The sequence below is a fragment of the Saccopteryx bilineata genome, chromosome 9 (genome assembly GCF_036850765.1).
Source record: "Saccopteryx bilineata isolate mSacBil1 chromosome 9, mSacBil1_pri_phased_curated, whole genome shotgun sequence".
NCBI classification, from domain to species: Eukaryota; Metazoa; Chordata; class Mammalia; order Chiroptera; family Emballonuridae; genus Saccopteryx; species Saccopteryx bilineata.
In genome coordinates, this window is record NC_089498.1 from 17,688,775 (window position 1) to 17,705,624 (window position 16,850).

General features: G+C 56.6%; 1 protein-coding gene across 5 annotated transcripts; it reads right to left on the reverse strand.

Moving 5' to 3' along the window:
• Window positions 1-104: 104 nt before the first annotated feature.
• FHOD1 (formin homology 2 domain containing 1) lies at window positions 105-15,931 on the reverse strand. 5 transcript variants are annotated; one of them, XM_066243223.1, is made up of 24 exons: window positions 15,680-15,931; window positions 8,030-8,136; window positions 7,573-7,637; window positions 7,211-7,278; window positions 7,030-7,135; window positions 6,862-6,956; window positions 6,493-6,604; window positions 6,313-6,407; window positions 6,060-6,203; window positions 5,811-5,956; window positions 5,470-5,670; window positions 5,321-5,344; window positions 4,881-4,934; window positions 3,923-4,038; window positions 3,231-3,835; window positions 2,763-2,918; window positions 2,357-2,539; window positions 2,150-2,269; window positions 1,912-2,073; window positions 1,313-1,503; window positions 1,032-1,224; window positions 778-940; window positions 498-698; window positions 105-424 (listed from the first exon to the last, which is right to left on the reverse strand). In XM_066243223.1, exons 1-24 carry the CDS (start codon window positions 15,878-15,880, stop codon window positions 342-344), a joined length of 3,591 nt encoding a protein of 1,196 aa, XP_066099320.1. In that variant the 5' UTR covers window positions 15,881-15,931; the 3' UTR covers window positions 105-341. The 5 variants fall into 5 exon arrangements, with proteins under 5 accessions (XP_066099320.1, XP_066099319.1, XP_066099318.1 ...); XM_066243222.1 differs by having other exon boundaries at window positions 5,470-5,700; XM_066243221.1 differs by having other exon boundaries at window positions 5,470-5,730.
• Between the last annotated feature and the right edge of the window lie 919 nt (window positions 15,932-16,850).

The window sequence follows — 16,850 nt, forward strand, 5'->3', positions numbered from 1 at the left end:
TGAGGCAGGAAGAGCCAATACTTTGGTATTTCTCTCCTGGTATTACCTTGGTATATACCAGTGTGGTCTATACCATGGAAGAAGAAAAAGGCTCTTGGGTTGGCTAAGAAAACTTTATTATGTCCCACGTGTTAGGGGAACTCATACATGTGTGCGCACGCGCACGCGCACACACACACACACACACACACACACAGATAATACTGTCAAGGCACTGGCTAGTGGTCACAGAGTGAACCCAGGGTTGAGAAGATGCCCAGAATTCTGCTCTGGCCCCTCCTCACTCTATAGTCCTTTGCATGCAGACTGTGGCCCAGATAGATATCCTGGAGATAGCGCCTTCACACCTCCAGGCTGGGTCCCTTGCTCAGTCCCAGCGCCTGCACCAGGTCATCTCCGAGCCCGCTCTTCAATGTCCGTCTCACTGCAAGGACAGAACAGGGTTGGAGGGGGTTGATGGGGATGAAGTGGGCAGGGGACATGCAGGGAGTACTCACAGGATTTGCGGTTGCCACGGGAACGCTTGCGTTCCCGAGCAGCTAAGGCCCGAGGGCTGCTCTTGGTCACTGACTGCACCAGCAGGTCCATGATCGCATCTGAAGTGTCGCTGGGTAAACTGGAGCCTGGGGGTTCTTCTGGGGGTACAGTAGAGGGCCCTGCTGCTGTGGGCATGACTGGGGAGCTGCTCTGGACCAGGCCTGAGGGAGACCAGACAGGGAGGTCAAGCCAAGGTGGCCCCAAAGCAAACCCATTCACCCCAGTGGTCACATTTCCCACCTCTGCTACGGCGGCCATGTGTGGTGTCCTCAGGCTTGCTGGTCAGCAGGCTCTTCATGCTGGCATGACTGTCTGCATCACCCTGGCCTGGGCCACTACCCACAGCCACTGGGATAGACGGGTTACTGGGTGCTTCCCCAGCCACACCTGAGAACTTCTCGGTCTAGAGAGGGAAGAAGGATGAGCTGGGAGCCAGGAAAGGAAACCGGGGCGGGGCGGGGGGGGGGCAGCCAAAACCCGGAAGTGGTACCCACCTCAGTGATCATGCGTCCCCGGGTCTTGTTGCGCTCACGGTACGTGGCCCGCTTCTTCTGCTGTTGCAGCACCCGTTCTCGGCAAGTCCGGTACTCCAGGGCAAACTCCCGCAGCGTGTGGCAGAACTGGGTGACGCGCACTTCCCGGGCTGCCTGTGCCGTGTACCCGAGGTACAGCAGGAATGCATGGAACCTAGGCAGTCAGGATAAGACGAGATGGTGAGTCCTGTTTGGGGACGAGGGACAGTGGTGGCGGTCCTGCCTCGGGCCAGTGATCCCACCTGTTGCAGACACGGCGGTGCACTACTCGCAGCATGGCAACACGTCGGGCACAGTGAGCCAGGAAGTGGGTGAGGCGGGCACGCAGGGCCGGGGCCAGCTCGTGCTTGGCCAAGCTCCGCAGACTCTCCTCAGCTGCCCGGCTCCGGTGCTCCAGCTGCCCGAGGTTCTCAGTCAGCTGCTCAAAGTCCACCTAGAAAAGCAGAGGGTACACGGGCTGTCTCCCCACAAGAAGGTACTGCCTGAGGCTGCTTCTGTGCCAGGCTGGTCAGCCTGGGCCATAGGAACACAGACAAGGTCCAGCCCCTGCCCTCCAAAAATTCACAGGCTACATAGGAGACAGATACATCCTTTTGATCCAATGGGAGCAGAGAAAGTTTGTTGAGGGAAGTGGTAGGTAAGCTGAGACCCAAGACTGAGTATCTAGCCAGGCCAATAGAGGAAAGCATTTCTGGCAGAGGACACAGCCCACACAAACACCTGTGGCACAGCAAGCTCTGGCACAGCAGCCGAAATAGGGAGGAGGGGAGAAGCCGGCTCCAGGAAGCAGCACGCCCTCACGCCCTGGCCAGTCTTATTCAAGTCTCTGGCTGGTGCTAACCTTGGCGCAGCGGGTCAGGGCTGGGATTTCTGAGTAGAGGTCGGAGGAATCGGGCCGGGTGTGGAGCACCAAGGAGCAGATGTGGTGCAGCAGTGACTGCCTGCGCACTGTGTCTTTCACCTCTGACACCTTCTCCAGGTAGCTCAGCTCAAAGCCACTGCTCTGAAAGGACGTTGTCTGAGCCTGGGCCTGGCTGGCACCACAGCCTGGTCCCCAGCCCTCATGTGCTGTCACTCACCTTGGAGCCATTTAGGAAGTTGCCCACAGCCAGCAAGGTGGCCAGGATGCAGCGGAAGGTGGCATTTTGTACCAGCTGTTCCATACCCACTTTCAGGTCAAACAGTGGTTCTGCAATTTCCTGGTGTGGGAAGCCAAGGACTCTTAGACTACATGGTCATCGTACTTACCTGCCCCCAATGGCTGTCCCATCCCATGACCCAGGTACCCGTTCCATGCTGTCATAGTCCAGCTTGAAGGCCCAGAGTTGTAGGCGGGCAGCTAGGCCCCCAATGGAAGCAAGAGTCATGAGGAAGGTCTCAGCTGGGCCCAGAGGTATGTCAGGATTGGCCTGCTGGGCCTCCTCGATCTTCTGTCGCTCCTCCTCTGTGGGCATCATGGTCAGTAATTTCTGAAGACACAACCACCACCCCACATAGGCCACTCAGTGCTGGCCTGAGGCCTCTGGTGTTGGTCTTCACCCCACCCCCCTAGGCTATCTTAGGGAGCCCCAGGGACTGGAAACTGCTCTGCTAAGCCTATGCCCACCACTGGAGGGACAGGAAATACCTGGTGACCGAAGGAGTGGGCTGGACCTCCCAGCTCCCTCCTCACCCCCAGCTAGGTGTCCTCACCTCAATGCCGTCCTTGCTGACAGCAAACTCATCGAAGCTGAGCAGGGCAGCCTTGATGACATGCACAGGTGGCAGTGTGGTCAGGCCGATGTTGATAGCGTTGCTGCGCTTGGGGTCCAGCACCATGGTCATTGTCCGGCGGCCCTCACCAGCTTTCTTTGAGGTGGGGGGAAGGGCAGTGTAAGACTGGGAAAGGGACTAGTTGGGGCAACAGTCTAAGAGGCACTCCAAGACCCCCCTCTAAATAGCTAAATGGTGGGGTCACCCCACAACTGGGGACCTAGGATGAACTTAGATGCTAGTTAGGACTCTGCTGATCCCTTGTTAAGAGACCTGAGACAAGTCCTCATGCCTTTCTTTGCCTCAGTTTCCCCATGTGGGAAATGAGTGGCAGCCCCAGCAGTTAAGACCCTTGAGCTCTGATTCCCCTCTCCACTGGGGTTGCCTTGCAGATGAGGGTGCATTTACCTTGGAAGGTACCATGTCCTTGGCACGGGACTCAAACAGGTGTTCCAGCCGGGCTGTGTCCACTGAGACAGGCTCCAGTGAGGCCCACAGGGTGGAGCAGGGCCCAAAGCGGCTCCTAGAGCCTCCGTGGCCCCCAGCCAGCTTTAGCTCTCGCCAGAAGAGTTTTACTGTCTTCCTCTTAGTGGGGAGGGCTAGGCCGTCTGGTGCTGAGGGGGGAAGAGGGGCAGCTGGGGGTGGAGGTGGTGGGAGGGGGCCTTTGATAGGTGGGGGAGGTGGGGGTGGAGGAGGTGGGGGGCCTTCAGAGAGTGAGGGCAGTGGGGGTGGTGGAGGTGGGACCCCTTTCCCAGCTTCCACAGACTCCATGTTTAGCATGTCCTGGTCTTCGTCCTCCCCCAGATCTGAGAAGTCCAGGTCCCCAATGCAGAGCTTGGGGACACGGGTATGGAGCTCCTGGGTGGGCTCAGCTTTGGGGCTTGGTGGGGCCAGTGGCTCCTTGGGCTCTGGCTCAAGGCTCCGCTGGGCCCGGAGTAGTACTCGGGGGACAGGGCTCTGGGGTGATCTGGGTGCAGGGACTGGTTCAGGGGAATCCCATAGTTCCCGGGCATCTAGAAAAAGAAAAGCAGCCGTCAATGTCTTGCCCTCTGCAGAGCAATAGGGCAACATGGGTAGGTTCTGCCCACCCATCTACTTACCTGGATGCCCATCAGCCTCATCGGGCACTGCCCCAGCCAATGTCTCTGCCCGGCCCTGGGCCAGCGCAGCCTGCTTCTCTGTTTCTGCCGCTGCCACATTCTCCAGGAACCGGGCTCTGGAGGGAGGCACTTGTCAGTGAGGGTATCTGACACATCCAGCCCAGGGTGATGCACATGCTGGGCCCCTGGGCACACACAGACACACAGGAACAGACCATGCGCTGAGCACACCCAGGACCCAACCCCTCAAGTCCAGTCCCTGTTTAGTTCTCCACATCTCGGGAGGGTCACTTCCAACCCAGCATTCCTAGGTCAATATATATATAGAGAAGTTCTACTTAATATCAGACTTACAAACTTGCAGTTCACGTTAATTACTCTGATTCTAGACAAGGGCCCTTAGAGCAGGCTAAGGGGACAGCTGTCCCAATGGGCATACCAGGCTGTCCTTCCCTTGGCATGTCTGTAGCTTCTAAGAGCTATGACCTATGCCCAGAAAGGGGCCTGGTAAATGACAGGCACTCAGGTCATGTTGAGGTAGTGAATATGATCTAATGTCTCTTTTTTGGTTCCTCCAGCCTCTGCTGGCCCTCAGTCCTGCCCTTAACTTAGACCCAGGTTGCTTCTCCACCTCCACACCACACAACACCCTAGATCCCCTCCCTGCCATAGTCCTGTTCTGACAACATGGGAGAATGGACCCCAGGTTGAGAGTCCCTGTCCTCAGCTCCAGTCAAAGCCGTTAAGTTGTCACTATTGAAGCACAGGGACCACTATGACCCCAGTGAACTAATCCTAGTACTTAGTCCACAGGTAACTGAGGAGGCATAGTCTGGGAGAGAAGGGCCTGAGGGTCCCCCTGCTCTGACTGCATCAGGCAAGTGGAATCCCCGCAGGGGGAAGCAATGCTGAAGCCCTGAGCACATGGCAGGCCTGGCAGGCTGGCATCTGTACTTACTCCAGCCTGGCCTGCCCAGTAGGGGACTGGGGGACAGGTGGGCTCTCAGGGGCCCTGGGTGAGGGGATGAGAGAAGAGATAGTAATTGTGGTGTCTGCTCAGCCCCAAAGCCCAATTGCTCACACCCACACAGAGCTAGGCAGTGCTGTCAGGGACTCCTTCCCGGCCACAGTGGGAAGAGGAGGGGCTTGGGGGAGACATGACAAGAGCAAAGTGTAAGCGGAGGGGAGAGACCGACATAAAGCCAGACGGTGCAGTAAGAGACAAAGGTAGATTAGAACAAGAGTCAGAGACAGTGACCAAGAAACAGAAAGACAGTAGGGGTAGGGAGATAGGTGACATTGGCTAAGACAGACGGAACGTTAGAAAGAGATGAAGAGAAGCCTCAGGAGGAGGAGGTCCAGTCAGAACCGAACCTCACCCCCCCAGCAGTCACTTACCAAACAGGAGCAGTTTGGTGAAGTCTGGAAAGAAAGAGAGAAAGCACGCGTTTGGGCAGAGGAGGCGGAGGGTCCATGAAGGGGAGCAGAGCTGGGGGACAGGTGGGGAGAGGATTCCGGGTGCGGGCAGTGTCTATCTGCCTACTTACTTGTAGATGCTCCTCTCAGAGGAGCTGTCAGCTGAGGGTGTCACGGAGAGCGCAGGAAAGAGGTTCACCGAGGTATAGAGGCCAGAGGCAGGGCCCACCTGGCCCCGCCCAGGGCCTGTAGGCAGGGCGGGGCCTGTGGAGCTGGAGGCGGAGCTTGTCGGTGAGGCAGGGCAGGTGGTGGTAGAGGAGGGGCCTGTGGGGCTGGAGGCGGAGCTTGTCGGTGAGGCAGGGCTGGTGGTGGTAGAGGAAGGGCCTGTGGGTCTGGAGGCGGGGTCAGTCAGGAGCCTGGGCTACTCCAGGTCCACCCATCCCTCCACCCAACTGCTGAGGCATTTTCTTACCCAGGCTCAGTGGCACGCGCAGCGCAGCCCCCGCCTTCAAGAGATCGGCGGCTCCTCTTGCCTTCCTCTGAAGAGGGCTTTCTACGTTCCCGCCGCCCACCCGCGGCCGGTTCCTCTATGTCACCATCCTCCAACCGCAGGGCGCTCTAGCAGACATGGGCCCAGATGTGAGCAGCAGAGGCAAGGTTGAGCGCTGGGGAACAGCGCCCACTCCCTCCCCTCCTCTCGCTCCCAGTTGGCCCAGCCTACCTCGTAGAGCACAAGCTGCGCTCGAAGGTCAACGTCAGTGCCCGAAGTGCTCAAGTGGCGCTGGACCAGTGCCTCCATTCCCTGCTGCTCCAGCGCATCCGTCACATCGTAGAAGGAGTCCTGATCTGGGAGCGCGGCCAGCGTCTAGAGTGGAGACAGGAGGGCAAGACTGAAGTTAATGGTGGCCTGAAGTCAGGTGCCTGAGGGGCTCAGAAGCGGTGTTTGGTTCCACCTCACCGCCCCCCACACACACCTTATTGATGAGGGTAACTGTGTACACCAACAACTCAGGGTCTGTACCATTCTTCTCCTCTAGGATGAACACCAGATTGGCCCATGGAAAAGTACCTGTCACACAGAAGGGGGAGCAGTCATGCAGAGAAAGGTAGAAAGAAGGCTCTGAGTGCTGGGGGAGCGAGGGACAGCCTCTGACCTGTGGTGCTCGCCACAGAGTTGACTGCGTAGATGAACAGCGGCGCGTTGCTCTCAGAGTATTCCACAAACACCAGCAGCAGCTTCAGGGCTGTCTTCACCACCAAGCGGGACTAGGGGGAGGGATCACCATATATGAGTGAGGCTTGTGCCGGCTCCTGCTGTGGGGGAGGAAGGCCTACTTGGGCTGGACCCAGAGAGGAGAGTGTCAACAGAAAGACCCTGGCTCTAGGCCCAGGTGTTGAAGTGTTTTCTAGGCTTAGAGGGGCCACGGACTCACTCCACTGTAGCCCATTTTGCAGAAGAGGAAACTGAGGCCCAGAGAGAGGCAGTGAGAAGAGGGTACATGGCTTGATGGAGGGCCACTTACCGGGCTGGCACACAGAGTGTACAGCCACTGCACGGTCTCAGTGTGGGCCACCACCCCCAGCATCCCATCCACAAAAAGCATCAGTTGGCCTAGTGCTGGGGACACAAAGACAAGAGATCAGTAAGGGGTCACTGACAACAAGGGTCATGGTGGAGGGGTGGGGCTGACCTCGGAGAATGTAGGTCTGGTAGTTGTGGTCAGCAGCAGCCCCCACACGGATCAGGCAACTCAGCCCCTCTGAATGCACAAATTCAGGCACCAGGTCCTTGTCTTCCTGGAGGCACCATGGGGAGTTTAGCGAGGTTCAGGCTGGATGCCCACCCCAGCCCACCTCTGGGCCTCACCTCACCTGGAAGATCTGCTTTAGTGAGAAGAGGGAGCGGCGGAGCTCAGGGCCACTGGAGCCGTATAACTTTTCTGCAAGGGGTAGGTGGCCATAGTAACCTCGAGGGGACACCCCCACCAAATATTCTAGTACTCTTGAACCTCCCACCTCCTCTTCTACTTACTCACTGACTCTGGGTGGCCCCGCCCAGTCTAGCTGTGGCATCAGCCCAAGCTATGGAAGGAGAGGTCAGTCTGGGAATGGGGAGGGACTACATATCCTATCTCTGATCATCCCTGTCCACTGTCCCGCACAGGCCTGATAGAAACTGAGCCGGTTGTGCTGGGGTGGGGAATTGCTGGGCATTGATGCCCTCACACACTCACCTAAGATGGCATTGACCCTCACAGAGAGCTGTGTCCGCAGGATCAGCGTAGGCTTCCGCCCTTTGCTGGAATCAAGCAGCCAAGTCAGCAGCTCCCAGCCCATTCCTTGGGGTTGGGTCCTTCCCCCACACCAAGGCAGCCAAAGACCTCCCCACATGCCAACCCAGACCCAGCTCTTTCTTCCCAACTGCCCCTCCAAGCCCTAGGGTTGGCCAGTCAGAAGAGTTTCTGCAAACACAGGTATCTCAGGTATGTGAGAGAGCCCCATACTCCCATCCTGGGCAGCAGGTAACACTGGTCAGGCCTTGGGATTCCCCTGGCACAGTTCCCTGGGGCAGCAGGAAGTGATCCACAGACCAGCCTAAAGATCAGGTGTCTTGGCTGCTGACACCTGAGCCAGTCCCTGGTAGGGCAAGGATGGGGCTAGCCTTGTCTTCCTGGCCTCATCAGCTCTGACCTGATCTCTTCATAGAAGCCCTCCAGCATCTCCCGCTGTTCTTCCAAGGACAGCTCAGGGTCCAGGTAGTATCCAGAAGGGGACACTTGCAGGGCACAGTCCTCTAGCTGGGGGCAAAGAGAATAGCTGTCAGAGCTGGGGAGAAGGTGGGCAGGAGTGCATACGAAGATCCCATGACCTCTTACCTCCTACTCGGGGTGCTGGCAGAGGCACACTACAAGCTCTGCAATGTAGCTATGTATTCCTTCAGCAGTCCTTCCTAATGCACCTACTATGTGCAAAGCCCACCTCAGGTCCTGGCTAACATCTACCCATTCTTTAGCTTTCAGATTTGCTAAGTCTTTTTTGAAAAGACTTCCCAGACTCCTCCATGCCTTGTGTGTAGGCCACTCTAAGGCCCAGAGCAATATAATATACTAGACACTAGTCTCCTTCCCCTTAACCATGTGTTCTCTGGGTTCAGTCTTGCTGCATGCTATATATCTGCAGGGCCTAGCCTAGCACTTGGCACATAGTAAGTGCTCACTAAACATGTGTTGAGCTAATGAACATGAATAAGGAAGGAGAATGGAGAGAAGCTGGAAGGAAGTTACTGCCTTCGAGGAAGTTCACAGCCCTAGGGGGTGATAAACTGATGCCACAAAGCATTCAAGCCAGGGAAAAAGTGCTAAGAATGCTCGAAGGCCCTGGCCGGTTGGCTCAGTGGTAGAGCATCGGCCTGGCGTGCAGAAGTCCCGGGTTCGATTCCCGGCCAGGGCACACAGGAGAGGCGCCTCTCTGCCTTAACTCAAGAATATACAAACACAGCCTGACCAGGCTGACTCATTTGCTTCTCCACCCTTCCCCCTCTCCTTCCTCTCTGTCTCTCTCTTCCCCTCCCTCAGCGAGGCTCCATTGGAGCAAAGATGGCCCGGGCGCTGGGGATGGCTCCTTGGCCTCTGCCCCAGGCACTAGAGTGGCTCTGGTCGCAACAGAGCGACCCCCCGGAGGGGCAGAGCATCGCCCCCTGGTGGGCAGAGCATCGCCCCTGGTGGGCGTGCCGGGTGGATCCCGGTCGGGCGAATGCGGGAGTCTGTCTGACTGTCTCTCCCCGTTTCCAGCTTCAGAAAAATAAAAAACTAAAAAAAATAACAGAGACAGAGAGAGAGGGATAGACAAGGACAGACAGACAAGAATGGAGAGAGATGAAAAGCATCAATCATTAGTTTTTCGTTGCGACACCTTAGTTGTTCATTGATTGCTTTCTCGATGTGCCTTGACCGTGGGCCTTCAGCAGACCGAGTAACCCCTTGCTCAAGCCAGCAACCTTGGGTCCAAGTTGGTGAGCTTTTGCTCAAACCAGATCAGCCCACGTTCAAGCTGGCGACCTTGGGGTCTCGAACCTGGGTCCTCGGCATCCCAGTCTGACGCTCTATCCACTGTGCCACCGCCTGGTCAGGCTGTGTTTGTATATTCTTGAGTTAAGGCAGAGAGGAGCAGAGGCTAATCCACAGGTTCCCAGTCCCTCCAGGCCTGAAGGTCTTTACCTTACCCTCAAGTGGGCTACAGTGACCATGGTCCTAGCTGGACCTTGGAGGCCTCCAAGGGACCTATTAAAAACCAGATTTTAGGATCTGACTCAGTCAGTCTACAGTGGGCTGCTGAAATCAGTGTTGTAACAAAAAAGTACATGCTCTATCCATGTATGTACTTCCCATGTCTTTCTCCTCACTGAGCCTGGCTCCTCTCCACCACTGGGCAGGACACTTGGCCCCTTGACAGGTGCCTGTAGAAGGGCCTAGCAGGGTGACTGTGGAGAGTCTGATGACAGCACTGTGCTTCCCCTGAACACCTCCCCCACAGAAAGTCCTCTTGATTCGATTGGCTCCACTCCTTGAGGTGCCATGACCCAGGGAGAGTGTCCCTCTGCAGTCAGGTTGCTTCTGGTCTCCATCTTATGAGAAAGTCAACCACAACATTTGTTCTGTTGTTCTGTCAGACCTGCCTTGCTCTGGACCTAGCCCAAGGGCTTCCAGCTGCCCTTGGTCCCCTGGGGGAAAGGGAGTCCGCGTCCAGCTCTTGCCCCGACCCCTGCCTCTGCTTAGTACCCCTGCAATGCCTGAGAGCCTGACCCAACTACTTCCTGGCAGTTCAGGCGCTTCCTGTGAGGCTTTTGGGTGACCGCCTCCCCCCACTGCCTGGGACATAGGACATAGGACAAATACTCCAGCCTGTTTTCTGTACCACTTCCTGCCTGGCTGCGTGCCCTCCCCTGGGCGCCTTGGGCGGGCCTGGACTCTTTCCCCTCTGTAGGAGCAGAGTCATCTTCTCCAGGGCCTACTGGGAACAGGCCTGAGATGGGCAGGGGGGCGCAAAGCACCAGGGCTGGGGTACATTGTCCAAGGCCAGCTCAGCTGAGGGCAGCCCCACATTCCTCCTGACCCCTCTTCCCACGGGATGACTCAGGCACCTACCTCCCCACCCCCATCCAGGCACAGCTGCATCTCCTTCTGGGACCCTTGAGAAACATCTCCTCCAGAGCTACAACCCCCCTTAGGGGTCCCCCAAATCACACATGTATAGAACAGCCCATTCATTCAAACATTCAAGAATTGAGCTGGTTTTAGGTGCTGAGGACATAGCAGGGAATAAGACACTGACTGCCTCCTTCCTTGTTTCCTAGTCCAGTCGGGGAGGCAGGCAGGACTGACTCAGAGAAAGGCCCCAAATAAATGTAGAAGCACAGTGGCCAAGGGCGCTAAGTAAGGGAAGGGGGGAGGGATGGAATGGTGTAAAGATAAACACCGGAGGGGTGATCAGATTATACGTGGTAACTGCTTATACACCCAGGTATATATGCTCACTGGCCAGGCACAGGCCCAAGAAGCATTCCCGCAGAAAGCTTGGGCCCAGCATGCTCTCTTCCCTCCTACATCTGCACTTGAATACTCTAATCCCACATGTGCATGATATTGGGATACCTGCATCCATATGGGGCAAGAGCCCGAAGACTTAAGTGCTCACCACCCCCAGCCTCCTCAGATGAGCTGGTTTAAACCCTGGTGGGAGCCACGGCTTCCTTAACCATGTCACCTGTTCAATCCTGCCAGGGCCCCATTTCTGGACAGGAGGTCCCAGGTAATAGGCAGCCCAAAGCCTGAAGGACAGTGTCCGTCTCTTCCAGCTGCTTGTCCTGGGTGGAGATGGGGAAGGCAACTAGGGTCAGGCAAACAGCAAAGAGCAGAGGCTTCCTGCCAGCGGAGTGGTACTTGTCCCTCACACCCCTGGCTCCTTCCTGGGTAACCCTGCTGAGAGCCAAACCTCTGGGCCTTGTTTTTCACACCCTGGGACTGGGCCAGGCCTGAGTAAGCCCAAACCCCGGTCCTTGCTGACAGTTTCTAGGGTCAGCACATGGTCGGTAAGGGTCTACATCCTTGACTCCCTCCTGGCTCTTGTCTTCCACACTTCTCTGCTGTTCGTCTTAGGGTGGTGTCCCTCCCCTATTCTGCCCAGGCCCAGCCCCTCACTTCAGCCTCCAGACCGCTTTTCCTTTGATTCTCCGGGCTCAGGAATTTTGGCAGCCCCAACCAACTTGTTACAATGATTTTATCGGCAGGGCCAAGCTTAGGGGACTCTGGTGTCTCCTCCCCAATATTTTTCATAGCAGTGTAATAAGGTGAGAATGAACATGTCAGGGGCAGGGTACTACAAGGAAGATGGAGAAAAGGACAGAATTATATGCTGAGGGACTCTTGTTTCTTCTCTTTTGCTATCAACACAAGACCCTGTGCTCTGATGACCCTTCTTTCCTATTATCTTGGGTCTCCAACTAGACTGTGACTTCCTGGATGAGACGACATGGATGGGACTCAAGAAGGGAAACCCACTCTTGTATGCCTTCTTTGTGGCAATGCTGGGCTGCCTCGTTTGTTTCTGATAATCCTTTTACAGGTGAGGAAACTAAGGCACAGAAATTCAGTGAATTTGCACAAGGCTGCACAATGAGGAATGGAACTAGGCCTAATTGATCTAGATCTTAAGCAGATGTTCTTTGGAAGTGTTCCAGGCAACTCTGGAGGGGAGGTGAAATGAGGGCTCAGGCCTGTAGGGTTGCCAAGAGCTGAAGACAGCCCCTCAGCTTTCTGGACTCTGCAAATACCCCAAACTGGTCCTCCCAGTTCCAGCAAGGGAATGCCAATGAGCACACACACCCACCATACATGCTGGGGTAATAGTACCTACTTCTGCCAGGCCTTAGATCCTAGGGTCCCTCACCAGGCTGCAGCCTAGGCTTCCTAGTCCAGAATGACCAGCTAATTGGACATGTCAGCCATAGGAAAAGTGGGGAGGAGGCCATGACTCATGCCCACATCCCAATCTTCTACCGCTTCCCAAGAAAACTCCATATCAAGGGACTAAAGGTCTCAGCTCACCACCAGAGCACTCATCTTATCCTTAAGAATCCTCTGGGCAGCCTGACCTGTGGTGGCGCAGTGGATAAAGCGTCGACCTGGAAATGCTGAGGTCGCCGGTTCGAAACCCTGGGCTTGCCTGGTCAAGGCACATATGGGAGTTGATGCTTCCTGCTCCTCCCCCCTTCTCTCTCTGTCTCTCTCCTCTCTCTCTCTCCCTCTCTCTCTCCTTTCTAAAATGAATAAATAAATAAATATTAAAAAAAAAAAAAGTTTATAAAAAAAAAAAAAAAAAAAAAAAAAGAAAGAATCCTCTGGGACCCCTCAATTTGGTCCCTGTCCCAGCAGGTCAGGTTCACACATTTGCCTCCTTTGCCACAGTTGCTTCTGAAGGGTAAACTGAGGCTGGAGCAAGGAGGGGGCAAGGTCAGGAAACATTCCAGGGCAGTGCCACCTCTGTCCTACTCTAATCTTTAGCCACAGTTAGGGAAACAAAGTTGCCGGTAATGGACAGATTTCTATGGCTATGTCTGCTTCTAGGAGTAAGAGGCTCCTCTGGCCTTTGCATCAGGGTCAGAGCAGCACCTAGGTCCCTCTGCCTAGAGCCCAGGGAGAAGTCAGTACTATCCCAGATGTGGCAGGGCCTTTGCACCTGAGGCATCTCCCAGAAGGGCAAAGGGTAACGGGGAGGGTGGGACTACTGGGAGGCTTTGGATAAGGAGATGAGCCACAGGGCCCAGGGCCAGGGCCCTGGCTGGGAGAGGCAATGGCAATAGAGGGAAGACATATTTCTAAACTCCCCTGGGAACATCAGGCATGGCCCAAGGTACTGCCAGGACCCTGCCTCAGGCCCCTCCTCCCCTCCAGGGCCAGGAGATGAGTCAGAGGCTGTGGCCAGGAGCTTCCTCCTAGACTAGGAGGAAATGAGCAAGGCCCTCTCAGATCTGAAAGCTCCAAGTTCTTGAAAAGGAAGCCTCCAGGGGAACTCAAGTGCCTAGGTTTAGCCCAATGGGGTGTGTGGGGTGGAGCTCCTGAAAGAAAGTGGGTTGGGCCTCTGCGTACCCCCAGGGAAGGGGCAGGGTCTGCAGGGATGGTGGTGGTCAGTGCCCAGAGTGGAAGGGTTGACACTGCTGTGTCCTGTTCCTCTGCTGGACAACTAACTATACAGAGGGTGAAACGGGGTGTATAAAACCTCTCCCACTTATTTCTGCTCTACAACCCTGCATGAGGATGCCTAGGTTTCTAGGCCACCTCGCCCCTCTAGAGGGTTATCAAGGCAGGCCTGAGTCATGTCTGTGCCTCTGGGGCACTCACTTAAAGGACTAGGAGAGGAACCAGCTGTTGACATTTCCTGCAAGAAGGGGCCCTACTCCCCCTTCCCCCCTCAGCTCTCTGATGTCCCTGCCCCTACCCTATTCTCAGCCCTTCTTCCTCCAGCCTTCTATTCTGGGGCTGTGGTCACAGTTTATATTTGGGATGAACACATCACAGTGCATCTAACCATTGCTGGCAGAGCTGCCAGCCCCAGGGAGTCCTGGCTCTAGGCACTGTGCCTGTGGAGGATATGGCAGTCCTCAGGTACACCAGGTGGGAGCTCCTGGAAGTGGAGAAACCAGGAAGGACTGAGTTGGCAGGGATTTAACATATTCTCTGAAATCAGTAGTGTCCTCAGCTAGGGAGCAGAGAACAGAGGGCAAAGCACCTGGTAGGGTAGGGAGACGGGTCCCTATATGGGTGGTGTTCGGAGCCTCTTTCCTATAGCTGACCTCCCAAATCTGTTCCTATTTGGAAATAGAGGTGTCAGGGTTAAGTCTTATGGTAGTGGGAGTGAGTGGCAGGTGGAGGAATACTATGTTCTCTGTAGTGCTCCAGGCTTATTTAGCACTAGGAGTTTCAGGAACCTGGCCTCAATTCAGCACTCCTCTTTTCTCAGTGCTCATCCTGAATAGGAGGTGGTCTGGTTTCTTGCAGGCCCACCTCAGTTTGTCCATTTCAACAGGGTGGGACAAGGAGGTCGGGGAACGGCTGTTGCATCAAAACTCCGGAGTGGGTAGCATGCTGCCACTTTCAGGTCGTGGCCTTGAATCTCGGGCTTCGCGGGACACGCGCCATTCCCCTGGCCAATAGTCGCACCACCTCTCCCGCCCGTGCTGGGAGGCGGGGCCGGCCCGCAGCGCAAGGAATGCAAGCTGGGGGCCCGGTGCCCGGGGGCACATTCCAAAGGAGACCCCGGGTCCCGGGGGCAAGTTTGCGTAACTCGGTGACCCAGCTAAGGCTGGGAGCAGGGGCGGGCACCCCCATCAACTCTCTCTTCTTTTCTTCACCACTCGGTGCAGACTGGTTGGCGGGGAAGCCCGAGGGGTGGTAGTGCGCTTCCCAGAGTCCTGGCCCGGAAACCCAGCGCACCGGAAAGGCCTGCCTGCGGGGGGCTGAACGCGGCGAAGGGGGGGGGGGGTAGGGCCGGCCATCTGGAAAAGGGCCTTTCCCGGTGCTGTGCACCAGTCGGTTCCAGGGGGCAGGCAAACTAGGACAGGCCAGCAGTTTAAAATTAGCCCGGCCGGCCCCTTCCCTTCCAGCTGCCCGCCCCCGGCGGCGCGAGTACGGGATGGTAGGGGCGGTCACTCAAGGGGCTTTTCCACCAGTGGAGCCTCTGGTGCTCGGCGTGTCCCGGGCCGGGCCGCTTCTCGAGGACTCCCCTCACCCCGTGAAGTCTCTCTCTTCCGTCACTCCTAAGCCAGACCCCCGCCCCCATCTGCAGGGGCAACACTCAATACCGCAGGGTCCATTCCAACTTTCAGACACCACTCGAAGCCTCTGCCACCTTTCCTAGCCCGCCCCAGGCCCGCCCTCCTCATAGTTCCGTTCCTGCTTCAGGTGAAGTTGAAGCTGGTCCACACCTCCACCTCCAGCTCCGCCTCCTGGGTCCACTACCACCTAAAATCTACCATCACCCAATCCAGAGTAGTTATCCAGGCAGAGAGGCAGCGAGTGGACGCCGAGAACCTCCCCAGGTGGGCCTCATTCAAGGGGCAGCCAAGGTGGGGCAGACCACAAACTCCCATCTGTCTTCTTTAGCTTCCCCTCAACTTGAGAGGCGTTCCTGCAAGCAGGGCCGCGTGGACCTTGGGTTCCCAGCCCAAGACTTTCCGGAGGAGCGTACCCACTCCAGCCTCTCCCGAAATGCACCTCCCAAAGACTTTCATGGCACCCACCCTGAACCCTCCTCGATCGTTTCCAACCTTACTCCGGCGACCCTCACCTTGAGTGGCGCACCCAGCAGGCGGTGCAGTGCGGGTATCTGTGCGCCCAAGGGCAGTGCCCCGTCCAGGCTGCAGGTGGGGGCCCTGCGCGGCTCCGGGAAATTAGCACATGCAAAGGGATCGGTGTCCTCCAGATACTGCACCCGCACGGTCACCACTGATACCGGTTCCCCGTCCCCGCGGTCTTCTCCGCCAGCCATGGCTCTGCCACTGGCTCGCGCCGTGCGCCTCTGGACAGGTCCCGGGCCCGCCGCGACAACTACTCAACTAGATTTGGGCGGGGCCGGACCGGACGCTGCTGAAGAGGGGTGGAGCCGGGCGGGGGCGGGGCCGAGGAAGGGGGTGGAGCCAAGAGTCATCCGGGAAAGCTCTGGGGGTTGGCAACCACTGCCGGAGGCGGGGCTTGAGGCTAGCCACTCAGAGGGCCCGATCGTAATCCCGTTAGTTCCCTCGCTAGGCGGGCGGGAAAACCCGAGCTCGCTCCCCGCCTTCGAGAGCGCGCAGGGGGCCGGGAGGCTTTCTTTGGACGTGAGGCGGTGAGGCTGCCCTCTGAGGGATTGTTAGGGCAGGTGGGGCGGGAATTTCTTCAGATAATGGCTGGCCTGGTCTCCCTCAAGTTTTGGGACAAGGTGGTCCTGAGTCCCTCAGTTTGAGGGATGAAATGGATGGGATCCTCTCATGTGAAGAAAGCGGGGAGATGGGTCTCTTTCCGTTTTGAGCAAGAAGTGAAAATAGATTCCATTCAGTGTGAAGGAAGACGTGGAGTCATTTTCCTTTAGTTGGGGGAAGAAGAGAGAGCGGTGCTTCTTAGTTCTGGGAAAAGGATGGGATGACCCCTCGGCTTGAAAGAAGTGGAGACGGCCCTCCTCAGTTTGGGGCGAGATAAGAATAACGCTCCTCAGATTTTTGGGGAAAGTTGGGTGAATCCCTCTTAGTTTGAAGGGAATTCATAGTCTGGGTTTTCCGTAGTTTAGGGAAAGGTGATACATTCTCTTCAGTTTCATGGAAAAAGCGAGAAGAGTTCCCTCTAGTTTGAGGGAAATGAAGAGAAATGGTGCCCCTTGGTTTGGGAGATGAGAAGGGCCGGCCTTCTCAGCCTGGAATGAGCTGGGTCCAGTCTGGGCCTTGGGGTTTTGGGGGCGTTGGGGACAGTGCTGTCCATCAGGGCTT